Source organism: Mytilus edulis, chromosome 14, assembly GCF_963676685.1.
Source record: "Mytilus edulis chromosome 14, xbMytEdul2.2, whole genome shotgun sequence".
Classification (NCBI taxonomy): Eukaryota; Metazoa; Mollusca; class Bivalvia; order Mytilida; family Mytilidae; genus Mytilus; species Mytilus edulis.
The window spans coordinates 56,571,630-56,586,192 of NC_092357.1; the positions used below are offsets into that span (position 1 = coordinate 56,571,630).

Genomic DNA, 14,563 nt, shown 5'->3' on the forward strand with positions numbered 1-14,563 from the left:
AAACGTTGTGCCAAATACGGCTCAAAATTTCCGAAAGGGTTGATGAATTTAGTTTCTATGGGTCATAGCATTAGCATTTGTTTTATGATAAAGAAGGATCTCACTTATAAGCTTCAAGAAGCGTAAAAAACGAAAACAGCAGTATATAAATTGCATTCGTCCGATGCGCTTTTCTAGGATAACCTTCATTAGGATAGATATAAGCCGAATATTTAAAAACCAAAGAAGTATAAGAAGCGAGACAGTTGAAGAGCTATTGGACACAATAGACATAACAAATAGTCAAACCATATTAGGTTTTGAGTGAGTTTAGTTTCTTTATTATGTAAAAAGTTATAAACTCACAGTGTAGCTATAAAATCAGCCAATAAGCGAAACATGCGAAAACAATACCGATTTAATTTGCAACAAGAAAACTAGTTAAGAGACATGAAAACTGAAAACTAATTACTTCGAATAATTATTTGCCTAAGACATATTTTGGAATATTATGCGGCTGTCATACAAGTGAGATTGTTGAGCCAGCTATAAAACAAGGTTTTATCCACCATTTTATGCATACTAAATCAGGAATATGACATTTGTAATCCATTCGTATGATGGGTTTGACCTTTAAATTTGCGATTAGATTAGTGACTTTCCGTTTTGAAATTTCCTCAGAGCTCGGTATTTTTGTTATTTTACTTTTTGGGAAGTCTTGCTTATTTTTAAATATAAGGAGTTAGTTTACTTATGATCAGGAAGGGAATCATTTAAAGAAAATGCAAGCCTTGAACTAGGACCAACCAATCCATATACAGATGATGATGGTATGTTATTACTTTGAACAAAGAAATAGAAAGTTTCCAATTGAGAATCTGCAATCATCTCCTTTTTCGTAAAGTTTGTTCTAAGCCGACTCAACTGTGAATTTAAAGATATAATTCATATATGAGGCAGAAATATCTGTATCTCGTGAAGCCTTTCATTCAAATTTGATGGTATAGATATCCTCCTCATAGTCACCAATTTTGAATTATTTTATATAGAGTGGAAAGTGAAGTCAACACATAATCCAAGGTTGTTCATTTTCCTAGGAAGTCCTTTTGTAAAGCCAGCCTCTATTGAATAAAGGAACAAGTAGGCAATTTACTAAGTCCCTAACAATAAAATTTGAAAAAAACGCAGAAAAAAATCTATCTTTTGATCTTGACACTGCTATGTCATTTTTTAAAAGAAATCATGAAAACTGTTCATCAATGATTTTTTTTTACCAGGAATAAACCCTATTGTTGGCGCCGACGGGTACGGCTTTTAATAGTGATTACAAATTCCCTCAATTAAAACATGGTTTGATAATGACAAACAATCTTTACAAACATAAATCCACATAGAAGCCAAAAGTAGTGGATGACATCTGGGACACATTTATGTAAATATTTGTAGAAAGCACATGAGGATGTTGCTACTATAGCTTATCTCAACATTATGAACATTGGTCTCAAATAGAAATATGAACGCATGTCACTGTTTGTTTGCATGTACTACATCGGCAACAGATAAAAAGCTGGTACGTTATTTCACCTGATATAAATATTTTATCTTATCACCAATGCAACGTTCGAAGTAAATTTTTCCGCGAATATCAATCATCCTGTTTACCTGGAAAACATTATATGGAGATTATAACACTATAAATATTATCCCGTGAAGAAATATTAGGGTATTGCTTTCTTCACAATGGCGTCTATGGTTCACATAGGAAAGGAAGGTATGTAACAGCTCTTGGACATTTTTTAATCAATAACACATTTTTAAATACAGATTGAAGTTACCGACACTTGATAATAAAAAAAAACACGGCAAAAGTGGGACGATGCAGAAACCAACATGTCCACAAAACAAAATATAAACCTGAGGACTCAGTACTGCAGACCCAGCAAAAACAGAAAGTCATTGTACTTGATATTACTGACTAAAGATCTACCCCCAAAGCGTTAACAACTAATTAAATATACAATAGTACTATACGCAAAAGAGCGGCGTAATATACTCAAACTCAAAAGTAAAAAAATCAAACTGACAATGCCATAATGAATGTAAGTAGAAAATAAAAATGAATAGAAAAGTTAAAACACGTGTGTTACTTTACAAATATTTTGGCCTCAAGCATCATTGAAACGTTATTGATTGTCGAAATGCGCATCTAGTGCAGAATATCTTTTATCGCTTATGTTTTTAAAATGACCCCAACTTATAATTAAAGAAAAAAGCTAGTTCAAAGACAAGGATATCAAGTATCCATATACTTTGTTTATAATAACTTAATTGTTCGGCTGAAATAGTGGTCGTCATAATTAGTTAATTCTTTTTTTGTCTTTTTTTTTTGTCGGGGGCAAACAAATCACTGCAAAAGGTTGGCAAAGATACCATATGATTATGACAACATGATAATGAAATTGAGCAAGAGAAACTATGTAAAATATTTGAACGTTACGAGCCAATTATTATTCCTATTTTAGTTCTCAGTGAGAAAGATGTTGAAGACATATTTGACAGATAAATATTTGAGGAGTAAAATGGCTAACTCTCATATTATTCGTCTTCGATTAAATACAAGTTCAGTTGAGGATGCATCATCGTCATCATGATATTTCAACAGTTGTGTCATGGAGTATAATTGGAATAACAATTTCGTCATTCTGACTTTAACATGTAAATAACATAAAATAATGATTTCCAATATAATTGTGTTGATTAAATAACAAAATGTTTATAGCTTGAAAAAAAAAAAAAGAATTGTGATTAAAATTAAGAACCAAGAGAGAAAAATATATTGTGCGCAGATTATGTAAAATAAGTAACTTGTTATCAAGGAAAAGTCCATGATAAATTCTAACATGACGTTCTTTAAACGCTTTGAGTACACACCCGTGGTAAAATATGAATATCATGTTTGGGTCGTTTAAATCATTCTCCCACGTCATATGCTCCTTTTATCTAAGAATGAGATATCTGACGTCAATGAACGATGACGTATGAATATTAACATTTTACGGAAAAATATACGTCAGTGAAACTGAAAATCATCACGACAAGGAAACGTACAAACAAACTATGCTTAGATGTGTTAAGCTATTTGTTTTTACATATAAGTAAAATTATCATTTAAATTTATTCAAATATATCTTATTACTTTAAGTAAAGAGTTTAAATATATCAGTGATTCAGTTTGCTCCGTTTTTCACGTCGATGAAATAGTGCGTTTTTCACGGGAATGACAGATATGTGTCTTCATCTAAAGCGATTCCATCCAAAAGAATTGCTGTGTTTGTCCTTTTAGAATAGAAAATATTTATCGGGGCTTTCACTCGTGGTAAAATCTGTAAAAGTACAAATCCCAATAAATTTTTTCGCAATTAAACAATTTTATGTTTTGCTTTCTTTTAACCAAGATGACTGTTTTTGGTTTTGTTAACACAAGATGTACAGGTTGTTATTGTGCTGGTTTTGTTACATCATTGATTTATTGTTACTATGGGTAAAACTAGGATTAGTATCGATTTATATTTTCGATACCAGTAAACCATAATTTTATGTTTTATTTCCATACTCTCAGATTACTTTCTTTATTTCAAAAGGTCGTGTTTTACTACAGTTTATAACACACGAAAATGCGGAGCAGATATAAGAGAAGAGAAAATAATCCTATTGATTTTTTAAGGCTGTTTCACGCTTTCTTCTATATCAATTGTAGATGCGATTTTGTCTTCTATACAATATTATGAGGACGGATGCAATTTATCTATTTAATCAATTGTATAACTTTATAATTAAGCGTCCTGAGTTCAGCTTCTTCAAAATTGAAACCTACAACACCATCAAATGAAGACGAGTATGATTGCAGGAATAGATACAGAGGCTTAGCCTTAATAATTTGTAATGAAAACTTCAAAACAGAAAAGCATAGAAGAGATTACTGTGACGACGAAATAAAGCTAATGAAGGAAACATTTGGAAAACATTTAAACTTCACAGTTTTGATTTTCAAGGATTTGACGGCAGAGCAAATAAATTGGGTCATACATAGAGGTCAGTGGTACAGTTTAACCTTACTATGTTATATTCCTGTATGAAGTGATTTTCTATCATGAAAACATATCACTCGTTGGACAAAAAAACCTGGAGTCTTGGCCGATACCAATTTTTAATGAAACATGTTATAAGGTATAGAATTATAACCTGAGTCAGGTCATCATTCAATATGATTCAAATGCAAAGTACAGAGTATTTAAACGTTTAATTCGTATGTCGTTGAAGATTGGTGGCTTTATGTACAATTTTCTGTCTTGGAACATTTTTTAGTGTTAAGGTAGGAACGATCGTTTCGTCTGTTGATTTTTACTCTGTAAAATGACCAAAAAAATCCTTACGAGAGAAATTAATTATTCTGAAAAAAATGTTAAAAATAAGTTATTTTCCTTTCCGCTTTTATCGACAAACATGAACAAACATTGGTAACCCTTTTATCATGTTTATATAGGTTAAATAATAAATTACTTACACAAAGTAACATGTACTTTTTATACATCTTGAAAATATATTTACCTATTTCTTCGTGCAATTATTGTATCATTTTGTAACTGAACAGAGATTTTCTATCAAGATTTCACATTAATTTTTCCAACATTAACGTGACCATCAAATTGTTTGGTATAACATCTATAACTATAAATATGCACATAGTATAGCTGATACGTATAAGATGATCAGACAATACTTACTATAGACACATTTAAATAGAAGATAACACAATAGCTGAATATGCGGTATTTGATTTGCTCAATGTGAAAGGCCTATAGTTGTTAATTTCTGTGTCATTTAGTCTCTCATTGGCAATCATACCACATCTTCTTTTTCATAATAACTGTAGTGTTTGTTTAAATTTATCTATACAGATTACTTTGTTCTCAATCAGCGAAAACTATCTAATGATGAACAAATTGTTCAAAGAAAAAAGAAAAAGTTGATTATACATGTTCTAGATATTGAAATGTTATTATAGTTTTGTTTTATAAAGCCTGCAAACAACCTGGATTTCATCGCATGTCAGACTGTTTTGCATGTGTTCTTGCAAGTCATGGGGCAGAGAAAGCAAGATGTTCGAATGGTAAACCGACATCAGTGGATTTGAGAGACCATTGTTTATATGGAGTCGACCATAATACAATCACAACGAAAGCTATAATAAAAGAAATCAACGACGTTAAAGCATTAAAAGATAAACCGAAGCTTTTTTTCATTCAGGTTTGTATCATAAGATTGAAATATTCAAAATCTTGAAAAAATATGAACAATGATGTCATTTAATAATAACCCGAAAATTAAATGAGTGCATTATGTAATTGGTAAAGAAAGGCAACAGTAATATACCAGTGTTCAAAGGTCATAAATCGATCAAAAAATAACAAACCGGGTGATTTTACTTTTTACAAACTAGAACCGAGGGAAACACATCAACTAAAAGAGGAAAAAAAGAACAAGAGGATTACTGAAAAACAAGAACCATAAACATCAACTTCCATAGAAACGAACTTTTTGATAACAACTACCATATTCATGACTTGGTACATGGCGTTTTAAGAAAAACACAGGTGGGTTGAACCTGGCTTCATAGCTAGCCAAATAAAGGCAACTGTTACAGTAGTATACCGCTGTTTGAAATTCATAATTCAAGAGAAAAAAAACAAATCCGGGTACGTCATTTAAAATGGTCCTGGGAACACCTGATAAAATTGGTGTTTTGTGTCCTTTACCACATCCGCTTGACACCTTTTTATTCTGAGCGGCAGTTCATCCAGTATCAAAAAATATTCTACTAGTTTTCATGCTGTTAGGCTACCGGATTGGTAAAATCCTCGGAGACAGATTGTCCACCAGCAAAGATTCCGGTCCGGTGGTGATAAATAAAGGCAATGGTAGTATAATGCTGTTCGAAATTCATAAATCAATTCAGAAAAACAAAATCCGGGTACACCAAAACTACCGTTTATTTAAAATAATTCAATTTATAAACATGTATATCTAAAAAATGGAAAATAATTAACGCATCCATATCCGTAGATTTTTAAAAATTTATTAACGTTGTTTCTTTAATTTATCTAAAGTAATTTATAACGTTCATTCGGCAGCAACTGTATTCCCTAATTTTGTAGAATCAAAGGGTTAAAATTTGGTTTCAAGGACATAATTTTACTTTTACTTTCCTTATCTTATTTTTAAGGTTTTCTCTGTAAAGGTGATATGAAATGCTTCTAACCTTAAGTAGCACATCATGTGTCGACCACTTGATACGGGATCAGGATTTAAAAATAATAAAACAGATTTTAGACTACATCTCACTTATTTCATGGTAACGTCAAATTGTCGTACACATAGTATGTCCATTTTATTGTCCCCAGTTATGCATGTATAACGATTTGAGAGTAGTACTTGTTTGATATGCATATACATCAGCTTTACATTTATGCTTATGATTATAGGCTTGTCGCTCACGCACACAAATGAATATTACATCATCCGGTATAGAACATGGGCATACAATTGACTTCAATAGTGCTTCACATGGAAATTGTCCAACTGATTTCACTGATGAATTTTATAAGCAGTCATTTCCTGAATGTCCAACACAAAACGAACCTTCCCTGAAGGCAAACAATGGCATTATATCAGAAAAGAAGGATAACACAGAAGCAAGTATCTTCCACAAACTCGGTGAATTGTTTGGTTTAAACAAAAATGATGCAGAGGAGATAATTGAACCAGAGGATATGATATCTATTCTAGACCAGTCATGTACTGATGATACCCTTGTCGTTTATTCAACAGCTTCAGGTAACATAAAATGGACAATTTATTTCACATGTAATTATCTACTCAACTAGAATTGTTTAACTCATTTGTTTTTTACGAAAAATCCTGTTGTGATTTTATAAAGAAAAGTGAAAATAGATTCCTTAATTATTCACGCAAACCGGTTTATATATGGACGGAAGTATTGAGATTATGTGTTATTTTTTCAATAATTTGAATACTTCCTTGTAGGTTGCATTTCGTAAATACAGCTGTTTCTCAAAACACGCCTCTTTTGGGGAGATCTTTTTCACAGAGACTATGCATGTGCATATTGTTTACATTGAAATATGTGGTAACCATTCATTCGAGGTAGGGGAAGTCAAGAAAATTAGTGTTAGTTTAAACTCTGAGAAGTTCAGGGCATATAAACGTTGAAAATATGCCGCACAGTCCTATATTTTGACCTTTGAAAAAAATGATGGTGCATATGAACTTTCAATTCTAGGATAAGATTTTTTTCTAAACTTCATAGTGAAAGTGGTACATTTTTAGCCGTAAAAGGAGTTCCAATGGGAAAATGCATAGTCAATATTTATAGAAATGCAACCTGCAACTCTGTTAAAACAATTTGATACTATAAACATCATGCCGTCGGATTAAATATCAAGTTGTCAAATAGACAAAACGCATTTTGGGATATTAACATCTCTTTTTTTCTACTTCGAACTTAATTTTGCACTTTTTAAAACTATATTTTTGTTTTGGATCTTTTGGAGACAAAATGAGGGGGAGGACAGGGGTAAGGGAGACAGGGAGAAAGGGGGTAGGAGAAAGGAGAAAGGGGGTGGGAGAAAGGAGAAAGAGGGTAGGAGAAAGGAGAGGAAGGCTGGGAGAAAGGAAAAAAAGTAGGAGAAAGGAGAAAAAATTAAATATATCTCCATTTAAAATATTTTCTAATATTTCAAGAAAAAATATCTCAAAAGGAGATGTTTTATTCTATTGGGAGAAAGGAGAACGGGGTAGGAGAAAGGAGAAGAGGGGTGGGAGAAGGGAGAAGGGAAAAGGGTACCCCTCTGTCCTCCCCCTCCGAAATGGGCGACTGGCGTTTGAAATTTAGATGCTGATATCTATGGTGATTATGATTCTATTTTCTTTGTCTTTAACCTGTACAATACTGGTACATGACATCATTTTAATCTGATACATTTATTTAAAACCTTTCAAGTTGTAAAGACAGTACAAAACAGCGATACATCTTTAATTTTTGTTATCAGGTATCATGTTGATTTTAGGTACATTTGAAGATATTCGTTTTACATTAATTCATTTCTGTTTTTTTTTATTTTCAGAAAAGTATTCTTACGGAAGAGTGACATTAGGTGGTTGGATGCTTGTTTGTCTGAATAAAGCGGTAGACGAACAACTTCGTCAGTCAAACAGAAGATATCACATCGATTTACTGGACATTTTAATTGCCGTAACTAGTGCTGTGGCTAAGAATTTTGAGACACACCTATCAGAGGATAATTCCCGTCGTAAATGCACAGTTGTATTTGAACATTGTCTCTATAAAGAGTTGTATTTTAGTAGCAACTTGATTTAACTATTTTATCGTTTCAATTGCAATTGATATATACCTATATATTAAAAAATGAACATCATAGTAAACTCCAAAACTTATAAATGAACTAAATGTAAAACTAAACATGCAAGACCATCCACGGAAAGAGGCTGCTGACTTGGAAATACGATAAAATGAACCAAACAGTAGTATTGCAACAGAGACATACAAAATACCAATAATTGTTGAATAAAAACTGAAAATATTTTCCACCTTTGATAAGTGTTTAGTATGACGATAAATTTTCACTTCTGTTATTGTTTATTTTGTAACATATTACCGTACTCCATTGATTCCTAACATTTATTTACCTGGGTACATTATATTTTTGGTCGGCTTTTTATCCAACGTTCAGGTTGTCTTTCTGACATTGGTTTAAATCTAGACCTCTTATTTTTATTAATGTTGTATGAACATTGTGTCATTCATTAAATTTATCCGTTTAGTGTATGGATACAAGAAGATGTGGTATGAGTCCCAATGAGACAACTCTCCATCCATATCACAAAGTGTTTATTGTATAGAACATTATTTAATATGTACACATTACTTACAAATAACCCCCGTGGTTCACTTTTTAAAAAAAAATCTTGTATTAGGAGCTACGTTTTTTGGGGAATGACGGTTTATATACACACTTTGAGACAACCCAATATATAGATTGTCACAGTAAGTATAATCGTAATCATAATCGTAGGTGTATTAAAAGTTCTGCAAATGTCTAATAACATGCTAAAACACTTGCGCAATTCGTATGGCCCAGTGTTGTGAAGGTGAAGCACACCATCTTTAAAGGCAAATAAAGATTCAACGAGAATGACTTTATATGAAAAAAAATTTTAAAGACCTACTCAAACTTAGCGCTATAGAACCAGGTTTAATCCACCATTTTCTACATTTGAAAATGCCTGTACTAAGTCCGGAATATGACATTTCTTGTCCATTCGTTTTTGATGCGTTTTGTTATTTGATTTTGCCATGTGATTATGGACTTTCCGAATTGATTTTCCTCTAAGTTCAGTATTTTTGTGATTTTACTTTTTAATTTGTTCAATTCTAAATTAACACCTTAACATTTATAACCTGTATATAGATATTCAAGAAGCCTTGGCAGAAAAGAAAAAAGAAAAATCTATTTTTTTAAGATTTGATACTTACAATTAATTCCCTATTAACAGCAATACTGTTATCAACTGAGATACTATTCAGTTAATTTTGTGGGTACCAATGTTTGTGGAAAGAAGAAAGCTTGCATATTTGTAGGTATTTGATTTCAGTGTTATTCCAAAGTCTGCATACGAACCTATATAAAATGTGTCATTTGTTTCGCTTTAAAATTCCTGGTTCACCTGTTCCAACTAAAATTGGTACCCATTGATTGAAAATGAATTTACAGTACATAATAATAACCCTTAATCATGTTTCATATATCCTAGCTCCTCATACCGCCACCAGATACCGTGTAAACTAAATCATCCAAATATTTCCCTAAAGAGTTTGTTATTACTCAAACCGTCTTTTTTATCACAACTTCTGAAAGATAATTGTACAAAATTTGCTATGTTTTCAAACACTGAATATTTATCCTTCATAGAAAATTCTAAACATATCTTACAGTCAATGATTTCCCAGCTCCCGTCTAATTTAATCAGATTACCTAGCACGTAAAAGAACGGGGGATATCTTCACGAAAGAACCTGAAATAAAACTGCCATTTCACGATGAACGAACAATTAAAAATGTTTTGCACGTTGATCTTTTTACCGATTTCACGAAACACGATAAATAACGAACCTTTTTCACGGCTGCACGTGAAATAAAATGGCAAAACACGTTGCACGAAAATAACCCATTAGCACACTCATAAAACTATCTGATGAATATTGAATATGATCTCTCCCTGTGTCTGAATTACAAATTTCAGCTCATTCTGTATTTGTGCACAGTTGACTGGTACCAATTTCGATTTCTTACTTATAATGAGAATAATTAGGCACAATAATAGACAAAAACCGGACAAGAACAGAACCAAGAATTCTAATAATGGAATTTTTCATTTTCTTTCTCAATGCTGAATAGTCTTAGTCCATTCAAAAACAACTACAATAGTTTTGTTAACAATAAAGACTTTACCTCTAATCAGTTGCTTATAATTGTCAATTTGGAAACAATAATTAGGAACTAAATAAGATTTTCTAGACTAAAAGAAAAAAACAAACACAAAAGACATCAATATAAGCAATCGGAAGAACTCTCTAAACCAATAGTGCCATAGTTTGCTGTTTTTTTATGTTGAAGTACATGTCATTGAAGTAAATGCAGCGATTTGAACATTTGATTAACAATTCAATGAAACATGTTAGCAACTACTTATACAATATTGCTATGATATCATTTAAATGAAATAGTAGCATTTAACTCAACGTTAAAAATGCCAAAACTGATGCACGAACAGTAATAATTTCTCTGTCAAAACTGCCATCCCTTAATCCCTTAGGCATCACAATAATTCCGTCTAAATAAGAATAAGGGATAACTAGAATAAAGACACAACTCACATGTTTCTTTTTTTTCAAATCCAGTATTTAATTATTTTAAAACCAATACAATTAAAGGTACACAGAAAAACGTGCAAAGTCTAAACACTAATAAAACATAGACTTGTAAAAATAAGTAAACGAAAAAAGAAGAAAAAGATACAAAATGCAAGATGTCGTCGATGTATTATTATTAAATACATATAAAGAAGACGAAAATACTGAACTCCGAGGATAATTCAAAAAGGAAAGTCGACAATCAGATCTCTAAATCAAAAGCTCAAACACATGAAACACATCAAACGAATGGATAATATCTGCCATATGCCTGACTTGATACACACATTTTCTTATGAAGAAACATACAACATCTGAATATTATCTGCAAATTAATAACATCCTTTAAGCAGTAAATATCTTCCTAATTTGGTTATGATCACTGTCTGTAATCATTCAGAATAAAAACGGCTGATGAACAACGTTTTAAGAAAATTGAACCATCAGACAAAATCACCAGTGGATGAGATCTGGGACACAACGATGTAAATATTTGTAGACAGCACACGAAGATATCGCTGTTATATATTATCTTAATGTCTTGGACATTGGTCTCCAATAGAAATATGAACGCCTGTCACTGTTTTCTAGGATGCACTTCGTGCACTTCAGATAAAAGCTTATACTTTATATCACGTGATGTCAACCTTTTATCTTATCTTCAATGCAACGTAAGAAGTAATATTTTCCGCGTATATCAATCAACCTTTTTACCAGGAAAACATTACACGGAGATTATTGAACTACAAATATTATACCGGGAAGAACATTTAAGTTTTGCTTTCATCTTCAATGGCGTCTATGGTTCACACAGGGGATGATGGTAAGTACCAGTTATTCTACATATTTTAAAGATTGACTGTAATATTGTTATGTCTATGAAGAAATAACATAAAAAATAGGATACACACTGTATAACCGACATAGCGGGTTATTCTAAAGAGTGCTCTATTTCGAACAGACAAAATCATATTACAGTTATTCCTTATATTTTAATTCTAAATTCTGTCTTAAACGAAAGTAAATCATATAAACACGTTGATGACATCACATTCACGTGGAAAAATTATGTCTTAAGCTTATAGACACACCACTGTTCCCTAATCAGAAGACCCGTTACATTCAAAATTAAATTATTATTCGAAAACGTTTGTTTAAAAAGAGCTGGAAGTTACCAAGGAACAATCCCAATTGATAACCAAAAATACCATGACAGAGCAATGACAATGTAAACATCAGCAGACTCAGTAGCACGAATGTTACCAAAAATTTAAAGTGACAGCATTCAATATTGCCAAATAAAGACTTTTGAAGATACCGGAAATATAAATGAAAATCAAACGTAAAAGACAAACACTTCGTTTTTTTACAACGACAATGTTAAAAGGAAAAGTAAATCAAAGAGATTTGACGTAAGAAATTTATCTAATTAGATTAAATAAAGTAATCATGGTATTTATTTATCATAGTTCTGGTTTTATTACAATTACCAATTATGTGTACGTAAAGGGCAATATCTGTGATAAAAGATAGATGATAATTGATCTAATTAGCATTCTAATATGACGTGCTTCTTTTGCATTGTAAAAACAACACCGTGATAAAATTCTCGATATATCTATACTTAGCGCAGACTCAGAGATATACATAATAATGAATGTTAAAATTTACCACCCACGTAAATCCACCTGTATTCGAACCTATTTGCATACTCTTTGTCGATGTTATTGTTTTAAAAACTGAAATTCAAACAAGACAAAGAGCTTTTATGCCTATTCGGAAAAATCAAGAGAAATCAACAAAATCTAATTAAAATAAAATTCAGATAAAGTGTATTAGTGTTTTTAGCGTATTTAAGTCATTTCAAAACATGACGCCATACAAATGAAAACGCTACAGTTGAAGGTTTGCCGTTACGGGAACCTTCGAAATTCGTAAAATAATGTATTAAAATGGAATTTTGAGGTAGGTTTTGTTTTATTTTCAATATGTTGTTTTAAATAAACAAATGTTGGTATGTGTGTAGGACGATGATCTACGCTGGTATATCATGCTAAAATGGGATGCACCAAAAGGTCAAGATTCGAAGGATTTAAACATCAAGGTTAAAAAATAGGCTTTCTGCAAAAGCTAATATGCTACGGTATGACATATGTGATAGGCTTTATAATTTACCGCTGCAATTGTTTCTAAAATTAAAAGACAGAAAACGTAATAACTGCCAAGCTAAAAAGGTATATTATGTGCCGCAAAATATATGTGAAATGATTTTTTAGCAATTCGGAGCGTATTGCATATTTAGATAATAAGTGTAGATTACCATTCACACTAATGTTACAACCCCCCTTACAGTCGTGATTGTAGATAGCAAATACAAAAGTCGTTCATTGGCAGAATATGAACATTTATTAGTATAAGCTTTAATTTGAATGCGAGAGAAAGGCCGAGCTTTCTCCTTTTTCGTAGCGAGTACACATTCATTTTTTTATTTTCCTACACTGTACAGAACAAACTAATGTTTTAACAGATAATTTATGATTAACGCATGAAAACATGTATATCTATTTTACCGACGTTACTTACATTAAAATCGACGGCATTTCAACGGGGATCGCAAAGTAAACTGCCCCATAAACAATAATTCATGTTTCCGTTTGCTTCAAATAGAAGCAGAATAAGTATGCGTATAATATTTTGTATTTATATAGTAAAATGCTTGGCTGTAGGATACAAGTCCTTCTTCCAGCACTCGAAAAAGATAAACATTGTGCTTCAGTCGACAAAGAACGGTTAAGTTTAAATCAATTACTAGTAGGTCATGAACATTTCGTAGAAAAGTTGTTAATCGAATATTCCTAATCTATCTTTTTGCATGTTCAATTTTGGTTTATTTGAACGACTGTAAACGTCATTATGAAACAACGTTTCTAACGTCTATATTTTCGCGGAACATCGGACTTTAGCGTATGGAAGCATCGCACATTAGCGTAGACCATCGCACTTTAGCGTGACCATCGTACTTTAGCTTCCCCATCGCACTTTAAAGCCCTACATGTATATTTGCAAGGACTTTTTATACTAAAGTTTGGTTCAAGACTTTTAAATAATTCTATTTCAATTTAAGATATGTTTTTAATTGGTAACTTCATTTCAAGTATATATAAATTTCAAAGACTGCATTGTGTGAAAGATGTCCATGATGTCAGAAAAACAATAACCAACCACTCTGTTTTTAAAATAAAATCAATTGTACTTGATATATGTACCAATAAGCTGTATTGATTTTGAAAAAAAATATACATACTTACCTTTATTTAATTGCACTCAAAACAATATAGACAAACATGATGATAAAGTGTAATGGGTCATAACTAGTGACAAAATTATCATGTATAAATGTTGTGAATTTTTGTGGCTTTTTAAATAGGTGAAGTTTTAAGTTATGGTTAATTTACATATAGAATTGAGAAGACAAATATAACTGTTATATTAAACCTGTAGTCATTTACATTCA

At 31.7% G+C, this 14,563-nt stretch overlaps 1 protein-coding gene across 3 annotated transcripts; it reads left to right on the plus strand.

Annotated features, from left to right (window-relative positions):
- The first annotated feature begins 374 nt into the window (after window positions 1-374).
- LOC139502694 (caspase-7-like) lies at window positions 375-8,700 on the plus strand. 3 transcript variants are annotated; one of them, XM_071292235.1, is made up of 6 exons: window positions 375-1,411; window positions 2,502-2,536; window positions 3,816-4,071; window positions 5,045-5,286; window positions 6,522-6,873; window positions 8,184-8,700. In XM_071292235.1, the coding sequence occupies exons 1-6, from the start codon at window positions 1,390-1,392 to the stop codon at window positions 8,435-8,437; spliced, it is 1,161 nt and encodes a 386-aa protein (XP_071148336.1). In that variant the 5' UTR covers window positions 375-1,389; the 3' UTR covers window positions 8,438-8,700. The 3 variants fall into 3 exon arrangements, with proteins under 3 accessions (XP_071148336.1, XP_071148335.1, XP_071148337.1); XM_071292234.1 differs by lacking the exon at window positions 375-1,411 and adding an exon at window positions 1,565-1,750; XM_071292236.1 differs by lacking the exon at window positions 375-1,411 and adding an exon at window positions 1,568-1,750 and having other exon boundaries at window positions 5,060-5,286; window positions 8,184-8,693.
- Window positions 8,701-14,563: the final 5,863 nt, after the last annotated feature.